Raw genomic sequence first — 23,757 nt, 5'->3', positions numbered from 1 at the left:
AAAGACCTCTAACACAAGAGCCCCAAGGTCCCCGCCCACGCCCCCATCAGCCCCTAACCACGGCCTTGGACCCCCAAACATCCGGGTATATATGCGCGCGCGCCGCTCGGCCGCCACTCGCGCGCCGCCCTCCGCGCCGCACGCCTGCGCGCCAACCATCGCGATGCGTGTGCTCTTCCTTGTGTGTGTTCTCAGTGCGTTGAACCTGTCAGACGCGTTTTGCGCGAACTGCGCGAGCGACGTCGACCTGACAGATGTGCGGTTGGAGTTTGTGAAGAGGCAGATCTTGAAGAAGTTGCGGTTGAGCAAGAAGCCGTCGGTGGCTGTGCCGGTGAACAGCCTGCCGATGCCGGTGGCGCAGGGGCAGACGCTGAGCCAGGGCACGGATAAGCCGCCCGAGTTTGATGATTACTATGGAAGGACGGAACAGAAGATCATCTTTCCTGTTGAAGGTAAGGTTTGTCGAATAAAGAGCGGGAAAGTTGGGGGTCTTACACAGATCGACTTAGTCGCAAAATACACAAACACCATATCCCGACTAGAACAATTACACACCTGGAAACAAAGTGTATACCGATAGCGCCGCGTTTCCAGAAACAAAACACTATCTAAAAAAAACCTGCGCTATGGGTAAATCAGGCAGATCGTAATGTTTCGTTACATTACACCAATAGATAGGTAGTATTAGGTTCGTTAGGTTGCTTCAGACTTCAGATGCCCGAAGGGAAAACTGTCTAGAAATAGGAGCCCCGCGATCCGTTGACTCAGAGAAAGAGACAAAGATTATCACGATCTGCCTGATCTTACGATCAGCCGCCGACATATAGATTAATACATACTTAGGTACATAGATAACAATTACCGGGATTCTAATCTTGGACCTCCTGCTTGGTTGACAGGGTGAATACCGACTACCGACACTAAATATCAAAATGGATACTGTCTAATGGATTTGCCATTTAAAACCAAATTTCAATTGCTTATCGTAAAAATAATTAAAAAACGTACTTGGAATTTAGAATGCTCTAGTGAAGAAACGTATCACTTTCTGCACACCCTGTAGAACAATAATAAACCACTTTCAGACCCTGAGAAATGAAAAAAATATTTACTCATCGAACCCTCACAAAGTTACACGAGAATCGTTTAAGAATTGCGACCGACCGGTAGAGAACATCCGAAAAAAGTGGAACTTTAGTTAGACTACGTCAAATCAATAACCTGACAGCCCTAAGATAAGTGCAACTGAGGAAATGGGGGGTTAAACAGGGCGCGTACCTATTGATGCTTTTATAGCAGTGCAATCATAATAATTCGTTCAGGTCATTTGAAATGTTCATCGTGCGTTACTTTTAATATCTGAGAGGCCGAGCTTTGCTCGGAAAACATATAAAAACTTCAAAATGCGCGTTTTCCCAGAGATAAGACCTAGCTAGATCAAATTTTCTCGCGCCTGACAACCCCCATACTTATAGCAAATTTCATCGAAGCCGTAAAGTGTCATTCAATAGAACTTGCTAACTATGTAAACAAACCGCCATACTAAAATTGACACTGAATGTCAATTTACTAGTAACTTTTGTTTACATAGTTATAGTCCGTCAACCAAATCTTGTCAGTAGCAATGTAAAGCAAACTAAAGTAGGGCAACACTCAAAGAGCAGTATTGCGCTAAGAAAAGCAGCAATGTACATCGAACCAAAATATTTTTTTTTCGCTGAGCGCGCCCTGCGTACGTCAATTCAAATTGTCACTCGCGGTTTATTGAAAAAATTTGAAACATGTACGGACAATTTAAAAGCGATGTTAATCAAAATGATGAACAAATTAGAAGATATCAAAAACAACTCCCTATCGTATATTCTCTTTGTTCCCTATCTGTCTTCTAAGTTTACTAAAATAAAATCATATCAAAATGCAGATAGATAGTGCATATATTTGTTATTTACAATATAATATGACACTTGTTAATGTAAATTAGTGTACTCTTCTGGATGAATATGACATACCTGTGTAATTTTTTTGATTGGTATATATTGTACAATATACATATTAAAAATAAAACAACTGATATTTGGGTGTTTATTTAATTTAAAGGTAAATAAGATAAGGGTCACTTTAGCTTACACTATAATTCAGGTCATTAATTGAAAAAATATAATGAAGTTACCAATGTTACCGGGTCACTTCAACCAAGCATAATACTCTGTAGTAATCTATTTCATCTTAAGCATAAAACAGATTTGTTTCAAAATGTGTAATTTAAGTTTTCAAACATATGGAATTACTCTAAGTCTTCTCTATGAAATATATAACTTAAATTAACTTACAACAAAGATTTCTGAGGTATTAACTGTTTTTAGTTTACCTAAAGTAAGTAAAGTAATTTGTCTAATTTAAAAATTAAGTACCTTGGTACCTATTTTATTTCATGACTTTTATTGAACAAACAGGTATGTACAGCGACTTAAAACTTCTTTTAAATAGATACATCCCTACTTCAGCAAGTATAAACTAGGATTTCCCATAGGCAGTCCCATAGGTACAAATGTGCAGTAACGGAGTGCGTGAATCAAATCAGCCTACATAATCTATTTTCTTGATTAACATAATGACAACTTTTACAAGAATAACCTGTTCCATTGCTCTCAATATTTTTGTTACATTTTTAAATAATAAGTTTATTTTTCGACTTGGTTGCGTTGTACACGTACATAAACCGCCATAGGTAAGTATTGTCTGAAGAGATACTACCTACTACGAACGCCTTATATTGGGCAAGATTTAATCCTGCAACAAACATGTATGGATTAGGTAGATATTGCGAAAGAACGGCGATATAATCAAGGCTCTTAATACTGTTTAAAAGGTTTACCTTTGTAAATAGTCACAACTGATTGCTGTAAATATTAGACATGGGCCTATGGACGGTTTCCAGGACACAATTTATGGTCTTGTTGGATAGATTTAGGCATACGTTTTAATTTTATTTATGCCTTTTAACCCTAAAACAAAAAACTGAACATAATCTTAAAAGTTCGAAAGAGTTCTTCCAGTACTTGTCATAACCTCAATTTTTAGTAATGTTTACCATCAACGAGCATGATTGTACATTGTAGGCCCCTTAGCTTTGCTTATTCTTATTTAATGTATTGGTATTTAATGGTGACAGCAGAAATATCTCTTGAAACAGAAACGATTCAGAATGAAAACCAAATGAAAACAAATAAGGTGACGGCTGTCATTCACGTCCACATTCCACAGATAAAACACAGATGACACGCGTTTTGGAATTATTCGAACAGTGTTGCTAACCCGCGATTTTTCAAATTTGCCGCCTTTTACTACTGACAAGATTTGGTTGACGGACTTTAGCAAGTTCTATTGAATGACACTTTAGTGTTACTTATTATACATGTGTTACTATATTATACATGTAAGACCTACTGTTGCACATATAATAAATAAATAAAAATAAAAAGCCCATTTATTCCATTATACTGTTGTACATACCTATGTTTAACAAATAAATAATTTGGAATTTGGCCGTTTCTGAGATAAAGGTGAAAGTAAATAAAATACGGGTGAAAAGCCTTTCAAATAAACAGGTACGAAGGTCGCAATATCCTTAAGAGTACTTCGTGTTTATATTCGTCTCGTGTAGATAACTTTTAATCGAAGCTCAATGTGCCTACGACCCACTTTGTCGCTTGCTATACGGACGCTTTGACAGGTTATTCGTATACATACACAAGCCAATCTCGTCTTTATGGCAAGCGACAAAGTGAGACGTTTTGTCGGCCGTGGATACTCATCTGTATTGTGATGTCATCGTATAAATATCAACACTTTATAAGAGCAAAGACGCATTTAAGTTGAGATTTGAATGATTGACTTTAGCTTAAGGTGCAGTAGGCTCGGAGAATTGAGTTTTTGAAATGCCGTAGCGCTTTTTTAAATCACAATACGGTTGCCAAAAATTTTACTAACAATCTTGAGACCTTTCTCTCAGCGATTTGAATCCTAATTTTTTGACTTTCGCGCGTTAGAAAAAAAATCAGGTTTTAAAACGCACTTTAAAAATTTGTAACAATTTATGAACAAAAGCTAAAAACATGAAAATAGCTTTTAAAATGCGCAATTTTATTCGGAAGAAACTCAGCGATTACTTACTTTTTTTATTAATAAAACACACAAAGAAAAAAATATGTCCCAAAGCTCTTATGTCAGCGAATTAAGAACTATGGGGACATATTTTTGAGTAAGTTGTATGCACCCATATTTTTACACTTGACTGTACTATTGACAAGACAAGAAACAAACAACAATACTATCAACTCTCAATGTCAAACCTAAAAGAGGTTCATTATACTATGATACATTATGAACACGTTAAATACCTAATGTACCTACTGTTACAACTTAAAAGCGTTGTAAAATCAGCCTAGTTTGCTCCAAAAATAATCTTCTTCCTCGCGTCGCGTTATCCCATTTTGCCACGGCTCATGGGTCCGCTTGACAACTAATCCCAAGAATTGACGTGAGCACTAGTTTTTACGAAGGGGACTGCCATCTGAACTTCCAATCCAGAGACAACTAGGCCTTATTGGGATTAGTCCGGTTTCCTCACGATGTTCACCGAAAAGCAACCGGTAAATATAAAATGATATTTCGTACATAAGTTCCGGAAAACTCATTAGTACGAGCCGGGGTTTGAACCCGCCATCTCCGGATTGAAAGTCGCACGCTCTTACTGCTAGGCCACCAGCGCTTATTAATATTTGTGATATAAGTATGTCGATTTAAAGAACCGTTACTAACATGTATCACGTTATAACGTCACTAAAATGAGGTTGGTGAATTGGAGATATAGTTTTCATACATAGAAATTATTCGAGCACAATTACCCATTTTTCGGTATTTGCATTTTCATATTTCCAACATATCAGTTCATCAGTTCCGTCTCAGTCTTACGGAAGTAGAAATAGGTACCTACATCGTACGTACGTATCGTTATTTTTGGCACTTTGTATTTATCATATCAATCAATATACATTTGTTCAGATGTAATCAAAATTATATTGCACCCAGATAATACGCCTCGTCATGTCATACGCGGATATGTCCGGCTTGATATATCCGCATGTAATATTTTACATAATACTTATCGTCTATCTGTACCTATAGATGTATGTTCAATGGATAGTATTATCTGATAAGGGTTACTCATTTCTTCATAGCCTACGCAGCTAGGGTATTATACTATTAAGCGCCACTTGCACCAACCCACTAACCCGGGGTTAAGCGGTTAAACCCTTAACCCAGTGTCAAATTGTACTGGCAACCATGGTAACTCCGGTTTAACAGGTTAACCCCGGGTTAGTGGAATGGTGCAAGTGGCGCTAAGCATATTAACACACATGTGTAAAAAAGTTCGAGTTTATAACTATCAATAAATGTACCGTGCCTTTACTTACATATATCTAGATTTTAATTTACATCATCGTGAGAAAATTGATATTTACTTAGATAAAATTAACTATGTTTACTTAAAGTGGCGCCTATTCCTTAATCACTTAGTGACTCAAAACACACAATCACAAACTTTAATTATTATCGCCGAGTAACAATTATCCCAATTATTACAATATATCATGTTCTATACGCGTGTTTAACGATCTTTGCACTACGATTTCAGGTCATTCAATTATAGTCCTTAATAGTTTGAGTGAAGGTCCCATAAAACCACGGCATTTACGTAGTAAGCTTGTCGTTCTCACGGAAAACGGTGGAGGTTATACAAGATAAACGATTAATTAAAAGAAAATAAACACGTTATCACTTATCAGCTGCAGTGGAGATTATTCAACTCGGCCATAGAGAAAAAAATACATAGAGTGCTCACTCCATACATCAGTTTTAGTACCAAAAAGACTATTAGCATCTAGCATCGAGTAGCGGAACTATCAGTACTGATACTTGACAATAGATGTAGCAGTACTGATAGTTCCGCTACTCGATGCTAGATGTAGACACTGAAATTAATAGTCTGAACTGATGTATGGAGTGAGCACTCTTGTCTTACTATATTTCTCTATGACTCGACGGATGTGGGAATTTGCTTTACTCGGCTGGTTTACGTACACAAAATTGTAAAAAAATATTAATAGAAGATTGTATTTTTGACGTAGAATGCTTAGACATGGCAACAATTTAGTATGGATTTTTTGGCTTATAAATCGATGAACACTGGTATCATGCACGGAAAAGTGTCACGTTGTGGACAGATCTCCATGGTAACGTATAAACGTACCAGTACCAGTATGCAATATTTCATCAATGTTTTGTTATGACGTTATCACGCAAAATTATCGTCCGTAAACCCGACTTTACAGACAACCATATTTTTTTTAGTTCTACTTTATTTAATGTCTTACTTTATTTAATTTTAAATAATTTTCTTTACTTTATTTAATTTACTATTTTATGTCGCACTATAGCTATACTCTGTTCCCGAATATTAAGGTGCCGTAGGTTCAGCCAGCGTTTTTGAAAAATTGTAGAACTTCAGATCACGAGTAAAGACATGAATACATGAATAGGTAGCAATGTTGAGGCCTTTCTCTAGTAACTTCATCGATTCGAAACCTGATTAAACAACTTTCGCTGAAATTGATTCAGTCAACATCAGAAAGATGTCATTTTGATATCAGTGTAGGTACGTTTGAATGGGCCTGAAAGTCGATTTAAGGAACTTAAAAAAAACAAGCTTAGCTTTACTTTGGATTTGTGGTTTCATAAGCTAATCGCTCCGGGTTTTCCCTAATGCAAAGGCTGTCCATCGCAATCCAACGCGGCAACGCAGCGAGCATGATGGGCACCTTTGCGTCGGGGGCAGCCCGGGACAGGTTTTAATAGGTAGTTATTTTTTATATTTTTAGTTTGTATTTAAGGTAAATTACCTCATAGGTTAACATGATGTAACCTTTTTCATCTTGTCGCAAGCCGAGTATTGAACCTTGGACCTTGCAATTCTATTTCTCCAATATTTACATTTATTTATTATGCTTCGAATGCAATCTTTTCTATCTTTATACATATTACTCAAAGATATTTTAAGTGGACTTTGGATCGGTCTTTTTTTAACAATTTAGCAGTTTTGTTAGGGTTGTTAGTTTTAATTTAGTATATTATTCATAGATGTATTTAGTTCATAAGTTATTTATTTGTCTCTATACTGTTTTTTTTTCATAATAATAAACAGATTATTACGTTAGATAAATTAAATTAGTAGTATCAAAGTCAGCTGATTTGTGATTTGGGGCTATTCATAAATTACGTCATTTCAAATTAGGGGTCTGGACATCGGGGGGTCAAAAATCGTCAAAAATAGAAGACTTAATTTATGAACAGCCCCTTTCACACGTTCGTGGCAGTATTTAATTTAAAATATTAAATATAGTCCGTCAACCAAATCTTGTCAGTAGCAATGTAAAGCAAACTAAAGTAGGGCAACACTCAAAGAGCAGTATTGCGCTAAGAAAAGCAACAATGTACATCGAACCAACAGTTTTTTTTTCCGCTGAGCGCGCCCTGCGTGCGTACGTCAATTCAAATTGTCACTCGCGGTTTATTAAAAAAAAATGAAACATGGACGGACAATTTAAAAGCGATGTTAAAACAATGTTAATCAAAATGATGAACAAATTTGAAGATATCAAAAACAACTCCCTATAGAAGTGCTTATATTCTCTTTGTTCCCTATCTATGTCTTCTAAGTTTACTAAAATAAAATCATATCAAAATGCAGATAATTAGATAGTGCATATATTTGTTATTTACAATATAATATGCCACTTGTTAATGTAAATTAGTGTACTGTTCTGGATGAATATGACATACCTGTGTAATTTTTTTGATTGGTATATATTGTACAATATACATATTAAAAATAAAACAACTGATATTTGGGTGTTTATTTAATTTAAAGGTAAATAAGATAAGGGTCACTTTTCGACTTGGTTGCGTTTTACACGTACATAAACCGCCATAGGTAAGTATTGTCTGAAAAGATACTACCTACTACGAACGCCTTATATTGGGCAAGATTTAATCCTGCAACAAACATGTATGGATTAGGTAGATATTGCGAAAGAACGGCGATATAATCAAGGCTCTTAATACTGTTTAAAAGGTTTACCTTTGTAAATAGTCACAACTGATTGCTGAAAATATTAGACATGTGGGCCTATGGACGGTTTCCAGGACACAATTTATGGTCTTGTTGGATAGATTTAGGCATAGGTACGTTTTAATTTTATTTATGCCTTTTAACCCTAAAACAAAAAACTGAACATAATCTTAAAAGTTCGAAAGAGTTCTTCCAATACTTGTCATAACCTCAATTTTTAGTAATGTTTACCATCAACGAGCATGATTGTACATTGTAGGCCCCTTAGCTTTGCTTATTCTTATTTAATGTATTGGTATTTAATGGTGACAGCAGAAATATCTCTTGAAACAGAAACGATTCAGAATGAAAACCAAATGAAAACAAATAAGGTGACGGCTGTCATTCACGATCCACATTCCACAGATAAAACACAGATGACACGCGTTTTGGAATTATTTGAACACAGTGTTGCTAACCCGCGATTTTTCAAATTTGCCGCCTTTTACTACTGACAAGATTTGGTTGACGGACTTTACCTCTTCCGCTAGGCCACCAGCGCTTCGGAAAACATATAAAAACTCAAAAATTTTCGTGTTCCCAAAGATAAGACCTAGCTAGATCGATTTTTCGCCCCCGTAAACCCCATATAGCAAATTTCATCGAAATCGTTAGAGCCGTTTCCGAGATCCCCGAAATATATATACCTATATATGAATAAATAGATAAACAAGAATTGCTCGTTTAAAGGTATAAAGATAGTTACCTTGTATCATACAAAACTTAGGCGTCGTCCAACAAACTCCACTACCGGTATTGTACCACAGTGCAATAAACGATTGATTGATTGATTGAATTCGGTGGCATGATAGTTAAGTAAGTTTTACACATGAATAAACATTGAATAAATATATCTTAGATAGTAGTAGATATACTACTGATACGTAGTTGATAAACTACGTTGTGAATGCATTGTTTAAATAACATAACGTAAAATAAGATAAGAAATCACGTAAAAAAGAAGAGATTTGCACATATCATATACCTACTTATAGGTCATATCCTGAGGTGCCAGTTATATGACGGACACATATCAATATCATGTTTCGTGTAGTTCACGTTTATAAACATTATGTTTAATTTATGTAAACTATCGGCTTCCGGGTCATGCGAAAGGTGCATGTTATCTCACGATTTGGCGTTTTAAATATTAAAGATAAAAAGGTGCCTGTAATTTTCCGGGGTAAGCTACGCCGCGATATTATTAGTATAGAGCAGGGATGTTGCGAATATCCGCATCCGCATCCGCAACCGCGGAACTTCCGCATTATTTTCAACATCCGCATTTGCATCCGCATCCGCATAAAATCGATGCGGAGTTTAATGCGGATGCGGATGTGGAACAGGTCGGTACAGGAACGTCTTAGCATCGGCGTAAGTGCTAGACTGCTAGGTAATTTAGTCATTAGCCAAAAAAACCTTTCGAAATGAGCAGTCAAGCGTGAGTGGGACTTAATGTATGGAACCCTTGGAACGCGAGTCCGGCTCGCACTTGGCCGGTTTTTTGAAATAAAAATTACTAAAATGTAATATTTGACGTTTTTTATGCACCTATCTTGACATCCGCATCCGCATCCGCGGATGTCAAAAAATCGGCATCCGCAACATCCCTGTTATACCAAACAATGAAATTGTCACAATCGCAGACTGTCGCTATAATATATAACTTACTAGCGATCCGCCCCGGCTTCGCACGGGTTCACAAATTATACATAAACCTTCCTCTTGAATCACTCTATCTATTAAAACAACCGCATCAAAATCCGTTGCGTAGTTTTAAAGATCTAAGCATACAGACAGACAGACAGACAGCGGGAAGCGACTTTGTTTTATACTATGTAGTGATATAGCTCCGTCCTTTAGCGGTTCAGTTTAGGTCCTAAACAGAATCGCAATAAGGACATCATGGTAAGGCCCATGTATCACGTGAACAAAACGTCATAAGCGCCGTAAAATTCATGGCGCTTACGCGTTTAGGTCGCGAGACTCACGATCCGCTTCTATGGCTTGTTCAACTCATGGCGCAAAATACTGGTTCCGTGAACCATACTTATTCTATAAGTTGATAATAATAGTTCAATGGGGTATCTACATTCAATAGTTCAGGAATATACGAACAAATCTGTCTATCTAGTATTCTTTATCCAATAATCATGAAATTCGGAAGGTACTTTTAATTCAGTTAAAATATGAGAAGTTAGCGGTTGAGAGTCCGTCACAGAGTAAATTTTCAGATTCTGTCAAATTACCCCATTACACACACCAACATACTTAACACACACGTACAAACTTCTCGCACACTACCTAATTTTTTTAGGAGAGGTCAGTGACCCCTTATGTTTTTTTAATGGTGCCATTATTAGATTGGTATTCACCACTGGCCTCCTTTAATGAATTAAGACTGGAAAAGCGTTCCATTGTAAATAGACAGAGAAATAACACATTTCCATCTAGCTTTCTTTGTCATGTAAGTTATTGTATCATGCCGTAGGTCTCTTTATCATGGTACCCCCGTCGTGTGCCTGTTATCTACACCATGTAAGTTTTGAGCAGAGCAAGTGACCCAAGTCGCTGATAAGATTGTTATCAGTCTCTATGATCAGTAGGCATTCAGTCGAATCTCTGGGTGCGTAGCCAAGTAGCCAACATGCCAATCATTTACGCTCCGTCACTATCGCACTAATATGGAAGAGTGATTAAGTATAAAGCGTTTTGTTGTCGTAGCGCAAGCGATTGTTACCTTGGCTAGGTACCCTGAAGCTTATTCGTATTCTTCTTCTTTATTCATATTCTTAGCCACTTAAGGTTATAGAGAACGCCAATTGAAACTTAAACAATGTATGGAAATGATGATGGGACTTTTCGTCGCATATGTGCCATCCCGATATACATATAATAATATGTCTTTACTTCACGATTGGCTTTTGTCGATAAAGTATTGTCATCTTGTCTAGCTACGTACAATAATAAAAATCATAAAGCTATTAATAATTTTGGTTGACAATCCGCCGAAATACCACACCCTTCGCCTAGAATTCCGCGCTCGTGATGGTTTTCAGAGTCGGCCGCGGTACGCGCACCTTAAAACATTCATTGCTACCCAGCCAAACAAGACATCCGCGTCAGGCCACAAAAATTTCTTCATATAAAGGTCCAAGATCCTGACTATCGGGTCGTCTGGCCTGGGAATGAAATCATAAAATACCCGATAGTCGGGTTTTCGGCACTGAATGTGTAATGCTGCGTGTGTGTGATCGCAGCTGGAACACCCTCAGCTCGTAACAGATCTTCTTGCGAACAAATTCCACCTCATCGTCTGCCGTAGCGGAAACGGGCAGGCGCGATACATATAGCGCCGAATTCGGCATGACAACCCTCATCATCACCATCATAATTTAAGAGCATGGCTCTTGTCGGTGGAGTATGTATGCGCCAGTTTTCGCGGTCCTCGGCCAGGTTCTTTAGGTCCCTGTGAGACACGGCATTTGCCTTTGCTTTTAGTTGTTGTGTATAGCTTGCTCGTGGTCTTCCTCTTCTAGCTTCGATCTTGCCTTCTAATATAATTTTAAAGAGAGTGTCGTGTCTTTATCAAGTCCTCCAGCCCTCAGACTAGAAGCAATATCCGACTCCGCAGTGCCACACTGGCTTTGCGAAGTGCCTTGCGTGGCCTCCTCTCGTTCGACGCCTGTGTGAATTATTCTTGATGAGCTTGATTAGCTCAGTACCGGGACAAGTGGCGTACTAGAAGAGAGGCCTATGCTCCGCAGTGGGCGATAAAGGGCTGATATGATGATGATGTGAATCCTTTCCTGGCGCCTGTAGACCTGTCTTCTTATGTTATCTAATCACGTGCCGGGTCCACGCACCGCAGGGCTGCCTGATAAGGTAATTAGCGGGGTCAACGGAGCGGGCCGTTTTTTATTACCGCGTCCCAATTCTGCCGATACGCTAGTTCCGCTCCGTATATTATTAGATGCGTTTCTTCATACAATTAGATCCCTACTATTGTAAAAAATATGAATGTAACTCTGTCTGTCTGTCATCTCTTCACGTTTAAACCGCCGCATTTAAGATGAAATTTGGTATGGAGATATTTTTAATTATTACAGGATAGTAGCACTTACAAACCCTCTGTGCGGTTGTCCAAGGGCAACGGTAATTGCTTATTATCTGTCGACTCGTTTGCTCGTTTGCCTGTGTGTATCTATCATAAAAATTCGTTCTACATTTCATCGAGTTCCCTTCTACTTTTCCAATCAAGAAAAGTATGTAGGTACCTATTTTATGATTTTATCTACAACAATATGACTTAAGGTAAACGTACTAGTGTTCGACATGCTAATGCCCAATAGATGACACCCTACTGTCACCTCTATTGACAATGACATAAGTTTCAAGATGACATGTACTGGTACCGCGTCGAGCACCACGCGCATCTTACGCGGCGTAATTAATAACAAGTCATAAGACCCCAAATATACACCTACGATAAAGGTACCTATGTCTCGTTGGTATCGGGGCGTGGCTGGCGGTGGGTGTGTAGCCCCCACACACTGGTGGGTGTGTAACCCCCACACACTGGTGGGTGTGTAGCCTCCACACACTGGCGGGTGTGTGATATTAGCTTATACAGTGGATAATAATATACACGCCTATGTACCTACCTCCTCCAAGCTTTTATCGTGCGATAGAGAGGCAGATAATGCATACCGCGGTCAAAATTATAACCCTCTTTTTGCTTTGCCGTAGTAAAACTAAATTTCATCTTATACATAAAGCTCCACTCCTGTCATATTTTTTGGGGACAAAAAACAAAACGATAAAAATGTTGACCCAGGCCCTCAGTTCTAAAACTTTTTGTTTGGATCGATCATACGCACACCACGTGCACAGAGGCGCCGGCGCCAACGAAAAATAGATACAATTATTTAAACGTAAGATGATATGACTTACAATGTAGTTTGTGGCTTGTTTTAAATTATAAGATAACTACATATATTTGCAGAATGAATGTGTAAAACAATGAAGTTAAACCGGACTTTCTACGTCTTAGAATAAATTTAAAAGTGGAAAAATTACTGTCTTGGGTGAGACTTGAACTCACGGCCTCTGACGACCGAGTAAATGGCGGTACACCTAGCTCGGGCAACCGACTGGAAGAGGCTTCATCAACCTTGGGGTGCAAATCACCCTATCCAGAGGCCGTGAGTTCAAGTCTCACCCAAGACAGTAATTTTTCCACTTTTAAACTTATTCTAAGCTTAATAGCATCGGTCGCAGACGTTTCTGCTTGTAAAAAATTAAATTTTCTAAGTCTTGTTTACGAGTAGGACCCTAATAAAATTATTATTTGATCGTTACGCCATTTAAGGTTCTAGCTAAATTGGGCATTCCATAGCGTAAGTATGGAACAACCGATTTAGCCAGATCTCTGAATGGCGTAACAATCCCGTGTGGTGACTGTACAATCGAACAAACTGATTTGTGACCCACCTTAGAACGTTTTCATAATTGTACTTTTTAAATCAATGTAACGCGGTACCTAGTAAATGTGAAAAGGTTTCACAGTGGGTCAGGAATCAAGTTGTTTAATAGTACTTTCAACTATAAGTGCAACAACACGCATATGCATACAAACCGTAAGTGTGGAGTTAAGTAGAAGCCTAGAGTGAGTCAGTATTAGCGTAGAGGTGGCTGACCCCACTACGAGGCGTAGAGGCGTAGCACCGCACTTAATTTGTAAACGGCAACATTGTAGCTAATTAATGAGACATACTAGTTTATCCTGATACACTCGTAAGAGTCACGGGAACCCAGCGACCGCAATACAATTCAATTCAATTCTAATATTTATTAATAAAATTACAATTTTACATGTCATAATAATTACAATTCTATATTTAAATTACATTACTATACATATATAGGTACATTTAATTATCAATATTACAATAGGTACATTATTATAAATTAATATTCGATCGAAGCTTAGGTCTCATTTTGAAACGACTTGCTGAAATGACATGAAAGTCATGAACCTTGGCATGTATACTTATTTATGTCTGGTAGGTACAGTTTTCATTGCTAGGAACTGTAAAACAAAGGGAAATAGAGTAACTTTTACACGCTCTATTTTATTTGTATTACATTTTCATTATAATATGTATTTGAATTAATTGCAGGCAGAGATATGCTATGAAGTATGATCTGTAACTTGAATTAATTTGTGTCCGGTCCATGTTGTTCATGAAATTAGGAAAATAAGTTGTCTCACTTCGGTACAATACATTTGTAGATGTTCTTACTCATTGCTTATATAGCAAAAAAAATACAAAAAATACAAAATCGTTTATTTGTCCAACATAGGTATGAATAGTACATAAGTGCAGATCTTATAATATTACTGTTGTATCACTATGTTGTGCCGTGAGGCGTACAATTTTTTATCATTAATGGACTGTGACTATATACATGCTGTGGTGCACAGTTACCATTAATTATAGTCTAACAAAAATTCGCTTACACTATAATATGTTTTGTCAACTAAATATTTAAATTTAAAACTTGTCATGTCATATCTTCTAAATTTCTTAATTCATTCAGAATTTTATTAAAAATTTGAGGAGCCATTCCAAATATACTTTTCCTATATAACGCTGTTTTGGAAGGCATTGAATTTATTCTGTTCCTAAGACGTATACTCTTAAACTGTTGAAATAAGTGGGGATTGCTTTTAAGAAACATTACAATTTCGAAAATATACAAAAAAGGTAGAGTTAATACTCCTAATTTTTTTAAATATGGTTTACATGAACCCATTTGCTAGCATAGCATTTGTTTTTATATATAGGTATATTGTAACTCTTGATATATTCCATACTGTGTTATCCTGTATCACATACTGTGCTTTGATATCATAGCGTGTACTGTGTAACACATTATATATTCAGTTTCTATTTGCGAGTTCCTATAATTGGCTCTGTAATGCTATTTAAAATGTTAAATAAATATTTCATAGCTGTTGGAATTCCTTGTATAAATAAATAAATAAAACTTGAAAAAGCACGAGAATTCCCTAGAGTATATTGACTATGTGACGAAACTCTAAGGGCCCGATTCGGATTTTGAAATAGACATCTAGTAGATATCTTTTAGACATCACCAAGATACGATAACGATAGGTTTAAGATCTAACCTGTCAAATTTGACATTTGCGCGATTCTGGAGATACTCTTGAACGATTTCCACAGGATATGACTTAGAGCTGCGGTCGGCAACTCGCGGCCCGTGAACTTGTCACTTGCGGCCCGCGAGCCTCCCTGGCTATTTTGTATGTAATATTGACAAACGACAATGTCTGATAAAGTCATAAATACATAACAAAGTGCGGCCCGCGTCAACTTCGTTAACTGCTAAAAGGTTGCCGACCGCTGACTTAGAGATCCAATTCAAATCTAATAGATATCTAATTCTATCTAACGTAAAAGTGACATTTGTTGCCCAAATTGCGCTGCAAAAGAGAACTACATAGTTGAAATCTAAACTATAACGTATCTAGAATGGATCTAGTACGTGTCGTCTCTTGTGAATATCTTGAAGTTCGAATACGGCAGTAAGACTCCAAACTGTAGGTACGCTCCCTAAGCACATTAGTAGAGATTCGAAGCAAGTAAAAACGTTGGTAGCCCCAATACATGAGGTAAAGATAACACTTTACGTGACAGATAAACTTACAAACGCCTCCATACAGTGGAGTAACTACGTATTATTAAACACTCTTATCAAACAATTAATTTTTAACGAGCTTCTGTGCCTTCTGTTACTTATAATAATATCAACATTGCGTATAATGAACCTTACGTCGTAGAACTTACGGACTTGTGCTTTTGTTTTTATAACATGAGAGATGTCAGTGTTGAATAAGTGTCTTGATAAAGTAAAGGAATGCAGATGAACTTCGTACCAAAATAATATAAAAATGGTTTATTGTGTTCATGAAATGGGCGCGTGATTTTCTAAATAAATATTTAGATTTTACAGTTATGTGTGGAAAGTACAGGTTATATGTTCAGATCATTGCGTACAAAAGGTACATAAATATTATATATATATTGTTTGTACAGTTTACATGAAATTAAAAAGCTCTGTAGAGTAATCTAAAAGTTTGTAAAGATCTAAGAGTTTATTTTAAAATGATACGATTGATTGATTGATTGATCCCTTTAGAGTTTCGATGTACATAGGAAACATCACGACCCCAGCCTTCGGAGATAAACATTTGTTTACAGTTACGGCCACGCGTTACTTATAACAATCTATTGAATGTCTATTCCCATTCATGTCTATAGTTAATAGATATTGGGGCTAAGCATAAAGCGTTGGTGGCCCAGCGGTAAGAGCGAGTGACTTTCAATCCAGAGGCCGCGGGTTCAAACCCCGGCTTGTACCTACCAATGAGCTTTTCGGAACCCATGTACGAAGTAACATTTGATATTTACCAGTTGCTTTTCGGTGAAGGAAAACATCGAGAGGAAACCGAACTAATCACAATAAAGCCTAGTTTTCCCTTTGGGTTGGAAGGTCAGGTAATTGTAAAAACTAGTGCCTCTACGTCAATTCTTGGGATTAGTTGTCAAGCGGACCCCAGGCTCCCATGAGCCGTGGCAAAATGCCGGGACAACGCGAGGAAGGAGTTAATAGATAGAGCTGTATGTGTAGGTTCTACGGCTGTAAGTATTAGGTATATAAATAGTTCTCTGAGGACACAGATGCAAGCCGAAAATACCTTACCTCTTAATTGAAACCTTACCTTACCTACCTTGAAAATAGTTTACAGGGAAAAGTACAAATTGGTATAGGTATGTATAGTGGTTAACGTTTCGGTTTGAAATGGTTGAGTGAAAAAAGTACACCTGACATTAGTTCGCCTAATATATTATCTCGTTTGTTATTATTAGATATGAACTTTCTCACCTACAAAAAATGCAGGTACTTCATTGAAAAAGTCGTTACGGAATACCTGCCATCTATAGTAATAACAATTTTAGGCAAAATATTTTTATACACCTAATGGGAATATTCGCCACAATCTGAAAAGCCGTGGTGGCTTGGTTGCTGTCAGCAAAAAAAGATTAAAAATAATTTTAGCAAAGAATTGGACTTAGAATCCAATTATATTGATACTTGAATTATTAACTGTTCTCAACTTGCTGTATTATAATGACTTAACCTCTAACCGCCCAGAGACCTATAAAAAGGTCTCCTGTTCCATTCTAATTTGAACTTTATGTTGAAAAAATAAAATTTCATTTTGCCTGGCAAGGTTTGACGTAGGGGCGGCTAGAGTTTATAGATGTGTGTAGAATGAGACTTTGCCCAGCGATACCCGTAATGTCAGATGGCCAGATGCCCGGAATGTTATCAGTTTTGTGTTAATTGGCATGAACACTTGCTCACACCTGACGAGAAGGTAAAATTAAGGCTAAGGAAAATCCTTACTTATTATTAAAACAGGGGGGGTTTTCAAGATCAGTAAATAAGACGTAAGACATTTATTAAAATAAGCAGGTATAGTTGATGAAATATAATTTGCACCGATTCGGCATATACATGACTTTTGGTGCAAATTAGGTATATTTCGTCAACCGTAACAAAACGTCTAATTTCTTGGTTCCTTCACTACAGGTTATACAGGTAACCAAAATATTTCATAATAAATAGAAAATTAACATATAGATATTGATGTGCGATAATTTGAGCGATAAGTAGTTTTGAAATGCGCAGAATTCCGTAAAAGCAAAAGCAATCATCATGTCATGTGTAACGTGTATCATGTATACAACGTATTCGTTATCGGCGGCCTCAGGGGTGATTCCTTGGTCCAATTAACTTAGGGTCAACTATATCTGTCCTTATATGTCGTTATGTAGTGGCTGACGAGTCATAGAGGTAAAACGCGTAGATAACTGTAATTGTAGTATACAATTAGAAATGTGTATTCTTGGTAAATCAAAAATTGTGAAATACCTTTATTTAGACTGAAGAGAATAGTGGACGGCCGCGTTTCCATGCAATCTTTCTCTCTGGATAGTGATTAATTGATTATATGGAAAATATTTTTACATAATTTGATGTATATTAACCATAGTTATGTATTCCAATCTGAGATTGTCAACAGTGGTTACTCATAGGAGTACGTCTCAATGTCTGTCAAGTTAAACCAGTTTGACAGGACTGGCTTCCCTCGAATGCGGCTGACCCATTATTCGTTTGACTTTCCTCGATTTTTTACGAAAAACAAATTCCATACAGAATTTAAACGACTAATATACGTACATACGAGTATAACACATTTTCCTTAATGCAAATTAATATTTCTACGTAAATTATCTAATACAATATCCTCTATTTACCACTTATCAGACGTAAATATTTATGCTCATATAGGTACTTACTGTTATTCTTAAAATAGGTAGGTAAAACAATTACGCGTAAAAAATATGTTTTTGCCCTGCAATAACCAGGATATACAATTATACCTATATAACTGTAATTATAATTATCATGAAAAATAAACAAACCGTATGAAAATATAAACATTTACGATTAATTGATGTTCTAATGGCCCTTGTATTTAGAACTGGCCTTAGAGATCACAGGAAAACTCTAGTAGGTAATATAGTACTAAACTGTAATTGTACTATTTAATTATAACAAAAAATAAAAAAATATATATACAATGCGTTGGTATGATGATATCAAAGAACTGCTGGATCGAAATGGGTAGAACGCAAAATAGAGTAGAATGGCAAAAATTTAAGGAGGCCTACGTAGTGTTACGAATAACGTTCATTACGAGGCTTAAAGACTCGAACCCTTAAGGCTCTCGAGGCTTAACGCCTCAAAGGCGGCAAAGACGACTTCTTACATCCATACGCGTAAAATGAATAAATACAATTCTCAAATATAGTCGAGTCTTCAAGATTTACGAGTCTTGAGGGCTCGAGTGTTTAAGCCTAAAAATAAGCGTTATTCACAACCACAGAACATATTAAAGAGGTTAGAACGGCTATCGCGCGCAGTTAGTATCGGAACCGGTGTCGCCGCTCGTTCCTCTCCACATTTCCACATTTCTCGCGCAACGGTAGTAAAAACATGTGCCTGGTGAATGGATACGCCTCCTTTAGACAGATTTGATGTCTGGCTTCTTAATCTGAACGTTATTGTGGCGCAAAAGGCATGTTTACGTTTTTCGGTCAGCGCGGGCGAGTACTAGCATGCGAGCGTTTGCTCATAACCGGCGGCGACACGTACCCTGCTCGCATCGCCATTCTACTTGTTCTGTGTTCACAACACTGGGCCTACATCTCTATGATTGAAAAGAGTTGTGAAGAAGAAGAAATATATTTGTTTATTTGTGTTTCAGGGGAGTGCCTGACATCGGGCCGGTACCCGTTCACGTGTCTGCAGTTCGAGCTGCCCCCGGACCTGGAACCCGAGGAGGTCACAGTCGTGGAGCTCTGGTTTTTCAAGGTAAATGAATTGTTTTCTTGTTTCTTGCTTTCGGGACTTAACTTAGTTCTAAGATAACTTCCAAGATGAAGTGAATCTGGTTGCTAGTAGGTAGGTAGTTGGAAATCTAATCTTTATAATCGGTTTACCATAAAATAAAGTTTACCTACTACGGGTGCTACAGAGAATAACTCTACCCCAAAACATGATCTCAACCCTTTTCCACATGTCATAATACTATACCTAGGTACCCCGGCCAATCATCTCATCTATGTAGGTACCTACTCTTACTATTTTAAAGTACAGACTAATATATTTTGCGCTGACGCAATTATTCGTTGTACCTAAATCCACTCTTTGCTGCTCTTTGCGACTTAGGGTCGGTTGCACCAAACTGTTGGTGGTCATCGTTACAGACTTCGCTAAATTTTATTGTATGTAAAGTTTCATAGTAAACCGCCGCGGCGCGCCGGGTGACCTTGGTCTTTCTGTCAAGTGCGGGGTGCAACTGGCACATAGTTAGTTCCACTAAGAAATAGTTAGCAAGTAAGGTTTTACATAGGTACTTACTAAATGTTTTCTTCCATTCCCCTGTGCATAAAGGATATTTCAAAACTTCAAGGAGCCGGTCTACCTAGCTTTATTTGACGTTCATAAGCGCATTGTAATTATGCCTACTTGAATAAACTATCTTTTATCTTATCTTATCTTATCAAATTAAGTCCTACCTATTCAAAATCTTATTCACATAATTTTTCTTTCTTTCCAGGAGCCCGACCCACTAGACGAATACAACCAAACGTTCGTGATCTCCGAAGCGGCCCACTGGGACAGCCAGCAGCAGTTCAAGAAGACGAGACCCATCGCCATCAAGGAGACGGACACGGGGGAGGGGTGGGTCAGAGTGGAGCTGGCGTGGGCGGTTCGGGTGTGGTTAGAGGAACGGGAGAGGTTACACACACTTCATGTGGCTTGCAGGACTTGTCAGGTGAGCATACGTGTAGTTGGCTTTTTACGGAGTCATTTTATATATGGGACCAGGCCATTAAGCGTCATTATGGTCTACTTTGCGAAGCTAATGCTGAAGAGCGTAGAATCCTTCTGAACACTGGACAGAAGGCTTCCCACTATGAGCTTCCAACAGTTCCAACAGTAGATCAAGAAGACCAGACCCATGGCTACCAAAGAAATGCTTTATAGGTCTATAGGTCGCAATTCGGATTTTATTGAAATTTTGTGAGCAGGTTCGATGATTAGGTACATATATTATTTCCGTAGATTCCGTTTTTTTTTTAATTTTAAAAATGGTGGAATCATGGGGGTTCGCAAGGAGTAATCACAGAGCCACTATACCTACTTACTTAGTATTTAAAATCACTAGATCAGTTTGATACCAACTAACATACTTATAAAAGTCCACGTTGTCCACAGCTCCGCCGCTCGCCCCTCTCTTTCCACGAGAAGCGACGTCCCTTTCTCGTGCTGTACACGAAGTATGCCGGGAAGAGAAGAAGAAATCGCGCGCTGGAGTGCGGCGCCGGCACCACAGACTGCTGCAGAGAACCGCTCTATGTAGACTTTAAAACAATAGGTAAGTTGAAGACCCTCACCCAAGCCTCAAAGACATGAAAGATGCTAATATCACATCTGAGTGTAAGGCCTGAGTGGACGCTCGAAGCGGAGCGTTCAGCAGGGCGTGCAGCGTGGAGTCGGGCTCACAAGTAATTTGAGCGGCGTGCACTAAGGCCGCTCCCATACGCTTGCATATGTTTAACATGCACGCCGCACGCCCCGCCCCGCTGCACGCCCAACATGAGCGTCCACTCAGGCCTTACACTGAGACAACCCGGGACAGAGCGTCCTTGCGAAGGACTAGAGGAGCCGACCCCAAATGATGGGATAAAGCTAGGCGGAGGCTAGAGCTAGAGGCTAGAGGGTGAAACTTCCATTTTGACCTTATACCGTAAAATGGGGTGAGTAGGGTTCGCGGGGCGAGTTGGGTTATGGTTATGAATGGGGAGAGAAGGGATGAAAGGGGGGTGAGATGGGTTTTTAAGGCTACTGCTACAAAAATAATGTACATATTCCAAAATTTAAAATAATACTCATAATAAAAAAAAATCGATCCAACAATCTTCCAAAATCACCTTTATATGAAAACCCAACTCACCCCAAATACGAGGGACTACGGGGTGAGGTGGGATTTCCTGTTTATCGTCAAAGTTATGAAATGGAACTACCCAAAATAAAATAAAAACTAAAATACAAACGTACGGAACACTTATTATTATAGGTTTATACGAGGTTTGAATGTCAGCTTTGCACCTACTCACCCCATTTTACGGTATTTAATCAAAACTGAAGCATGATAAATGTACCTACAAATAGGTTTTAATGCTATGTAATTGATTACAGGTTGGGCGGATTGGATAATCAAGCCGGCGGGGTACCACGCGTATTTCTGCAAGGGGAACTGCGCGCCCATCTCCGCCGTCACGCAGACGGGGAGCTACCACAATAATATTATTAGAGTAAGTTAAATTATGCTAAGCCACAAGAGTCCACAGCTCAACATAGGCATACTCCATCGATCGCTACAAACCATTAAATAGAAAATACAAATAAATTATTGTACGAAAGTTAGAATGTACTATTTGATAATTCGTACTTTTGATAAATTGGCGTCGTCGCAGAAAGTTGTGGGTGGAGTGCTATCCCTTGCCGAGCCTACCATATCTACGAATCATTTCACACATAAGTATTCTGCAAATATAACACTTAACTTTAAAAGACAGATAGCAAAAACGAGATGTTAAGTTTTAGTTCCCCAATTCTCACAATATGTAGATGTCGCTATTCGTGGTGAAAAGGTTAAAGGTTAACCTCAAAACTAACAATACCATTGTTTCCAGAAATATTTCTACACGGTGGGCAAGACGGAGTTCAAGCCATGCTGCGCCCCGACCACGTTCAGCTCTCTTCAGCTTCTGTACATGGACTCCAATAACACGGTGACGCAGAAAACGCTGCCCAACATGGTGGTCGAAACTTGTGGGTGCATGTGATGATAGTCTAGTTCTGATATCGACTTTATCCAAGTATATAATTGATATCATTATACATTAATGTGAAAAAAGCAAGAGGATAATCCAGATTACATTATGCATTTAGCTGAATTCTGTCCGATTTAAAATTTAAATAAATAGAGAATAAATTCATTTAAGTTATCTATAACCTAGGTGTGTGGTCTGTTTCATTAGTCAGAAATTCTGCCTAGTATGAAATTATTTATATTGTACTGAAAAGATTTGTTATTAAATAAATAAGATGGAACACGCACTGGTAAGAATTGCTGTTCGATAGGTCAGTTGCATACGATTGTAATTGTAATGTTATTTGTATTTTTCTCCGCTCAATTTGTAGTTGTAAGGTAAACTGATAAATAATTTTGAAGAGCCTCTCTTTTAGAAAAATGTCTCGAATGCAAGCGGCAAGAAGTAGGGAATTATATAAGTAAGGCCAATGTGGCTAATTCCGTCATAGGGGATATTCCGTCTATTAGCGTTTTTCTCGAACAACTAACAAAATTGATAATTTCATCGACAAAGCAGCAATTGCTTTTAGTTTCAACAATCAAAAGCACATGTTTTTTTCCTACGATTGAAAATCAAAGACTCGTGGACGGAATAGTCCCTATGACGGAATTAGCCAACGTGAAATGGCCAGGATACGCCGCTTGCACTTGAGAAAGAGTTCTGGTATACATTTTAAGTTCGTTAATATAGTATACGAATGAAGATGAACGCAAGAATTATGTGAGGATTGTGAAAACTACTTAAGCATAATGTGATAGGTATGACATTTGACAATGATGCAGATTAGGTACAATGAATGTGTGATGTATGACTGTACTGTGGCAGGTACCACTTGGATGAATAAACCATATATATAAGGTGTTCAAGAGTTAAAAAATTGTAGAATTTTATTACGAGTGTTAGTGTTTAAGTTTTTTTAAA

The 23,757-nt window shown here is 37.9% G+C and overlaps 1 protein-coding gene across 1 annotated transcript; it reads left to right on the top strand.

Moving 5' to 3' along the window:
* Nucleotides 1-67: 67 nt before the first annotated feature.
* Nucleotides 68-22,827, top strand: LOC134658420 (inhibin beta B chain). Its single transcript, XM_063514103.1, has 6 exons — nt 68-452; nt 19,656-19,762; nt 20,511-20,729; nt 21,173-21,332; nt 22,157-22,272; nt 22,654-22,827. The coding sequence occupies exons 1-6, from the start codon at nt 92-94 to the stop codon at nt 22,804-22,806; spliced, it is 1,116 nt and encodes a 371-aa protein (XP_063370173.1). The 5' UTR covers nt 68-91; the 3' UTR covers nt 22,807-22,827.
* The last annotated feature ends 930 nt before the right edge of the window (nt 22,828-23,757 follow it).

This window comes from Cydia amplana, chromosome 22 (genome assembly GCF_948474715.1).
Source record: "Cydia amplana chromosome 22, ilCydAmpl1.1, whole genome shotgun sequence".
NCBI lineage: Eukaryota > Metazoa > Arthropoda > Insecta > Lepidoptera > Tortricidae > Cydia > Cydia amplana.
This window is presented reverse-complemented; position numbering and strand designations above follow the sequence as displayed.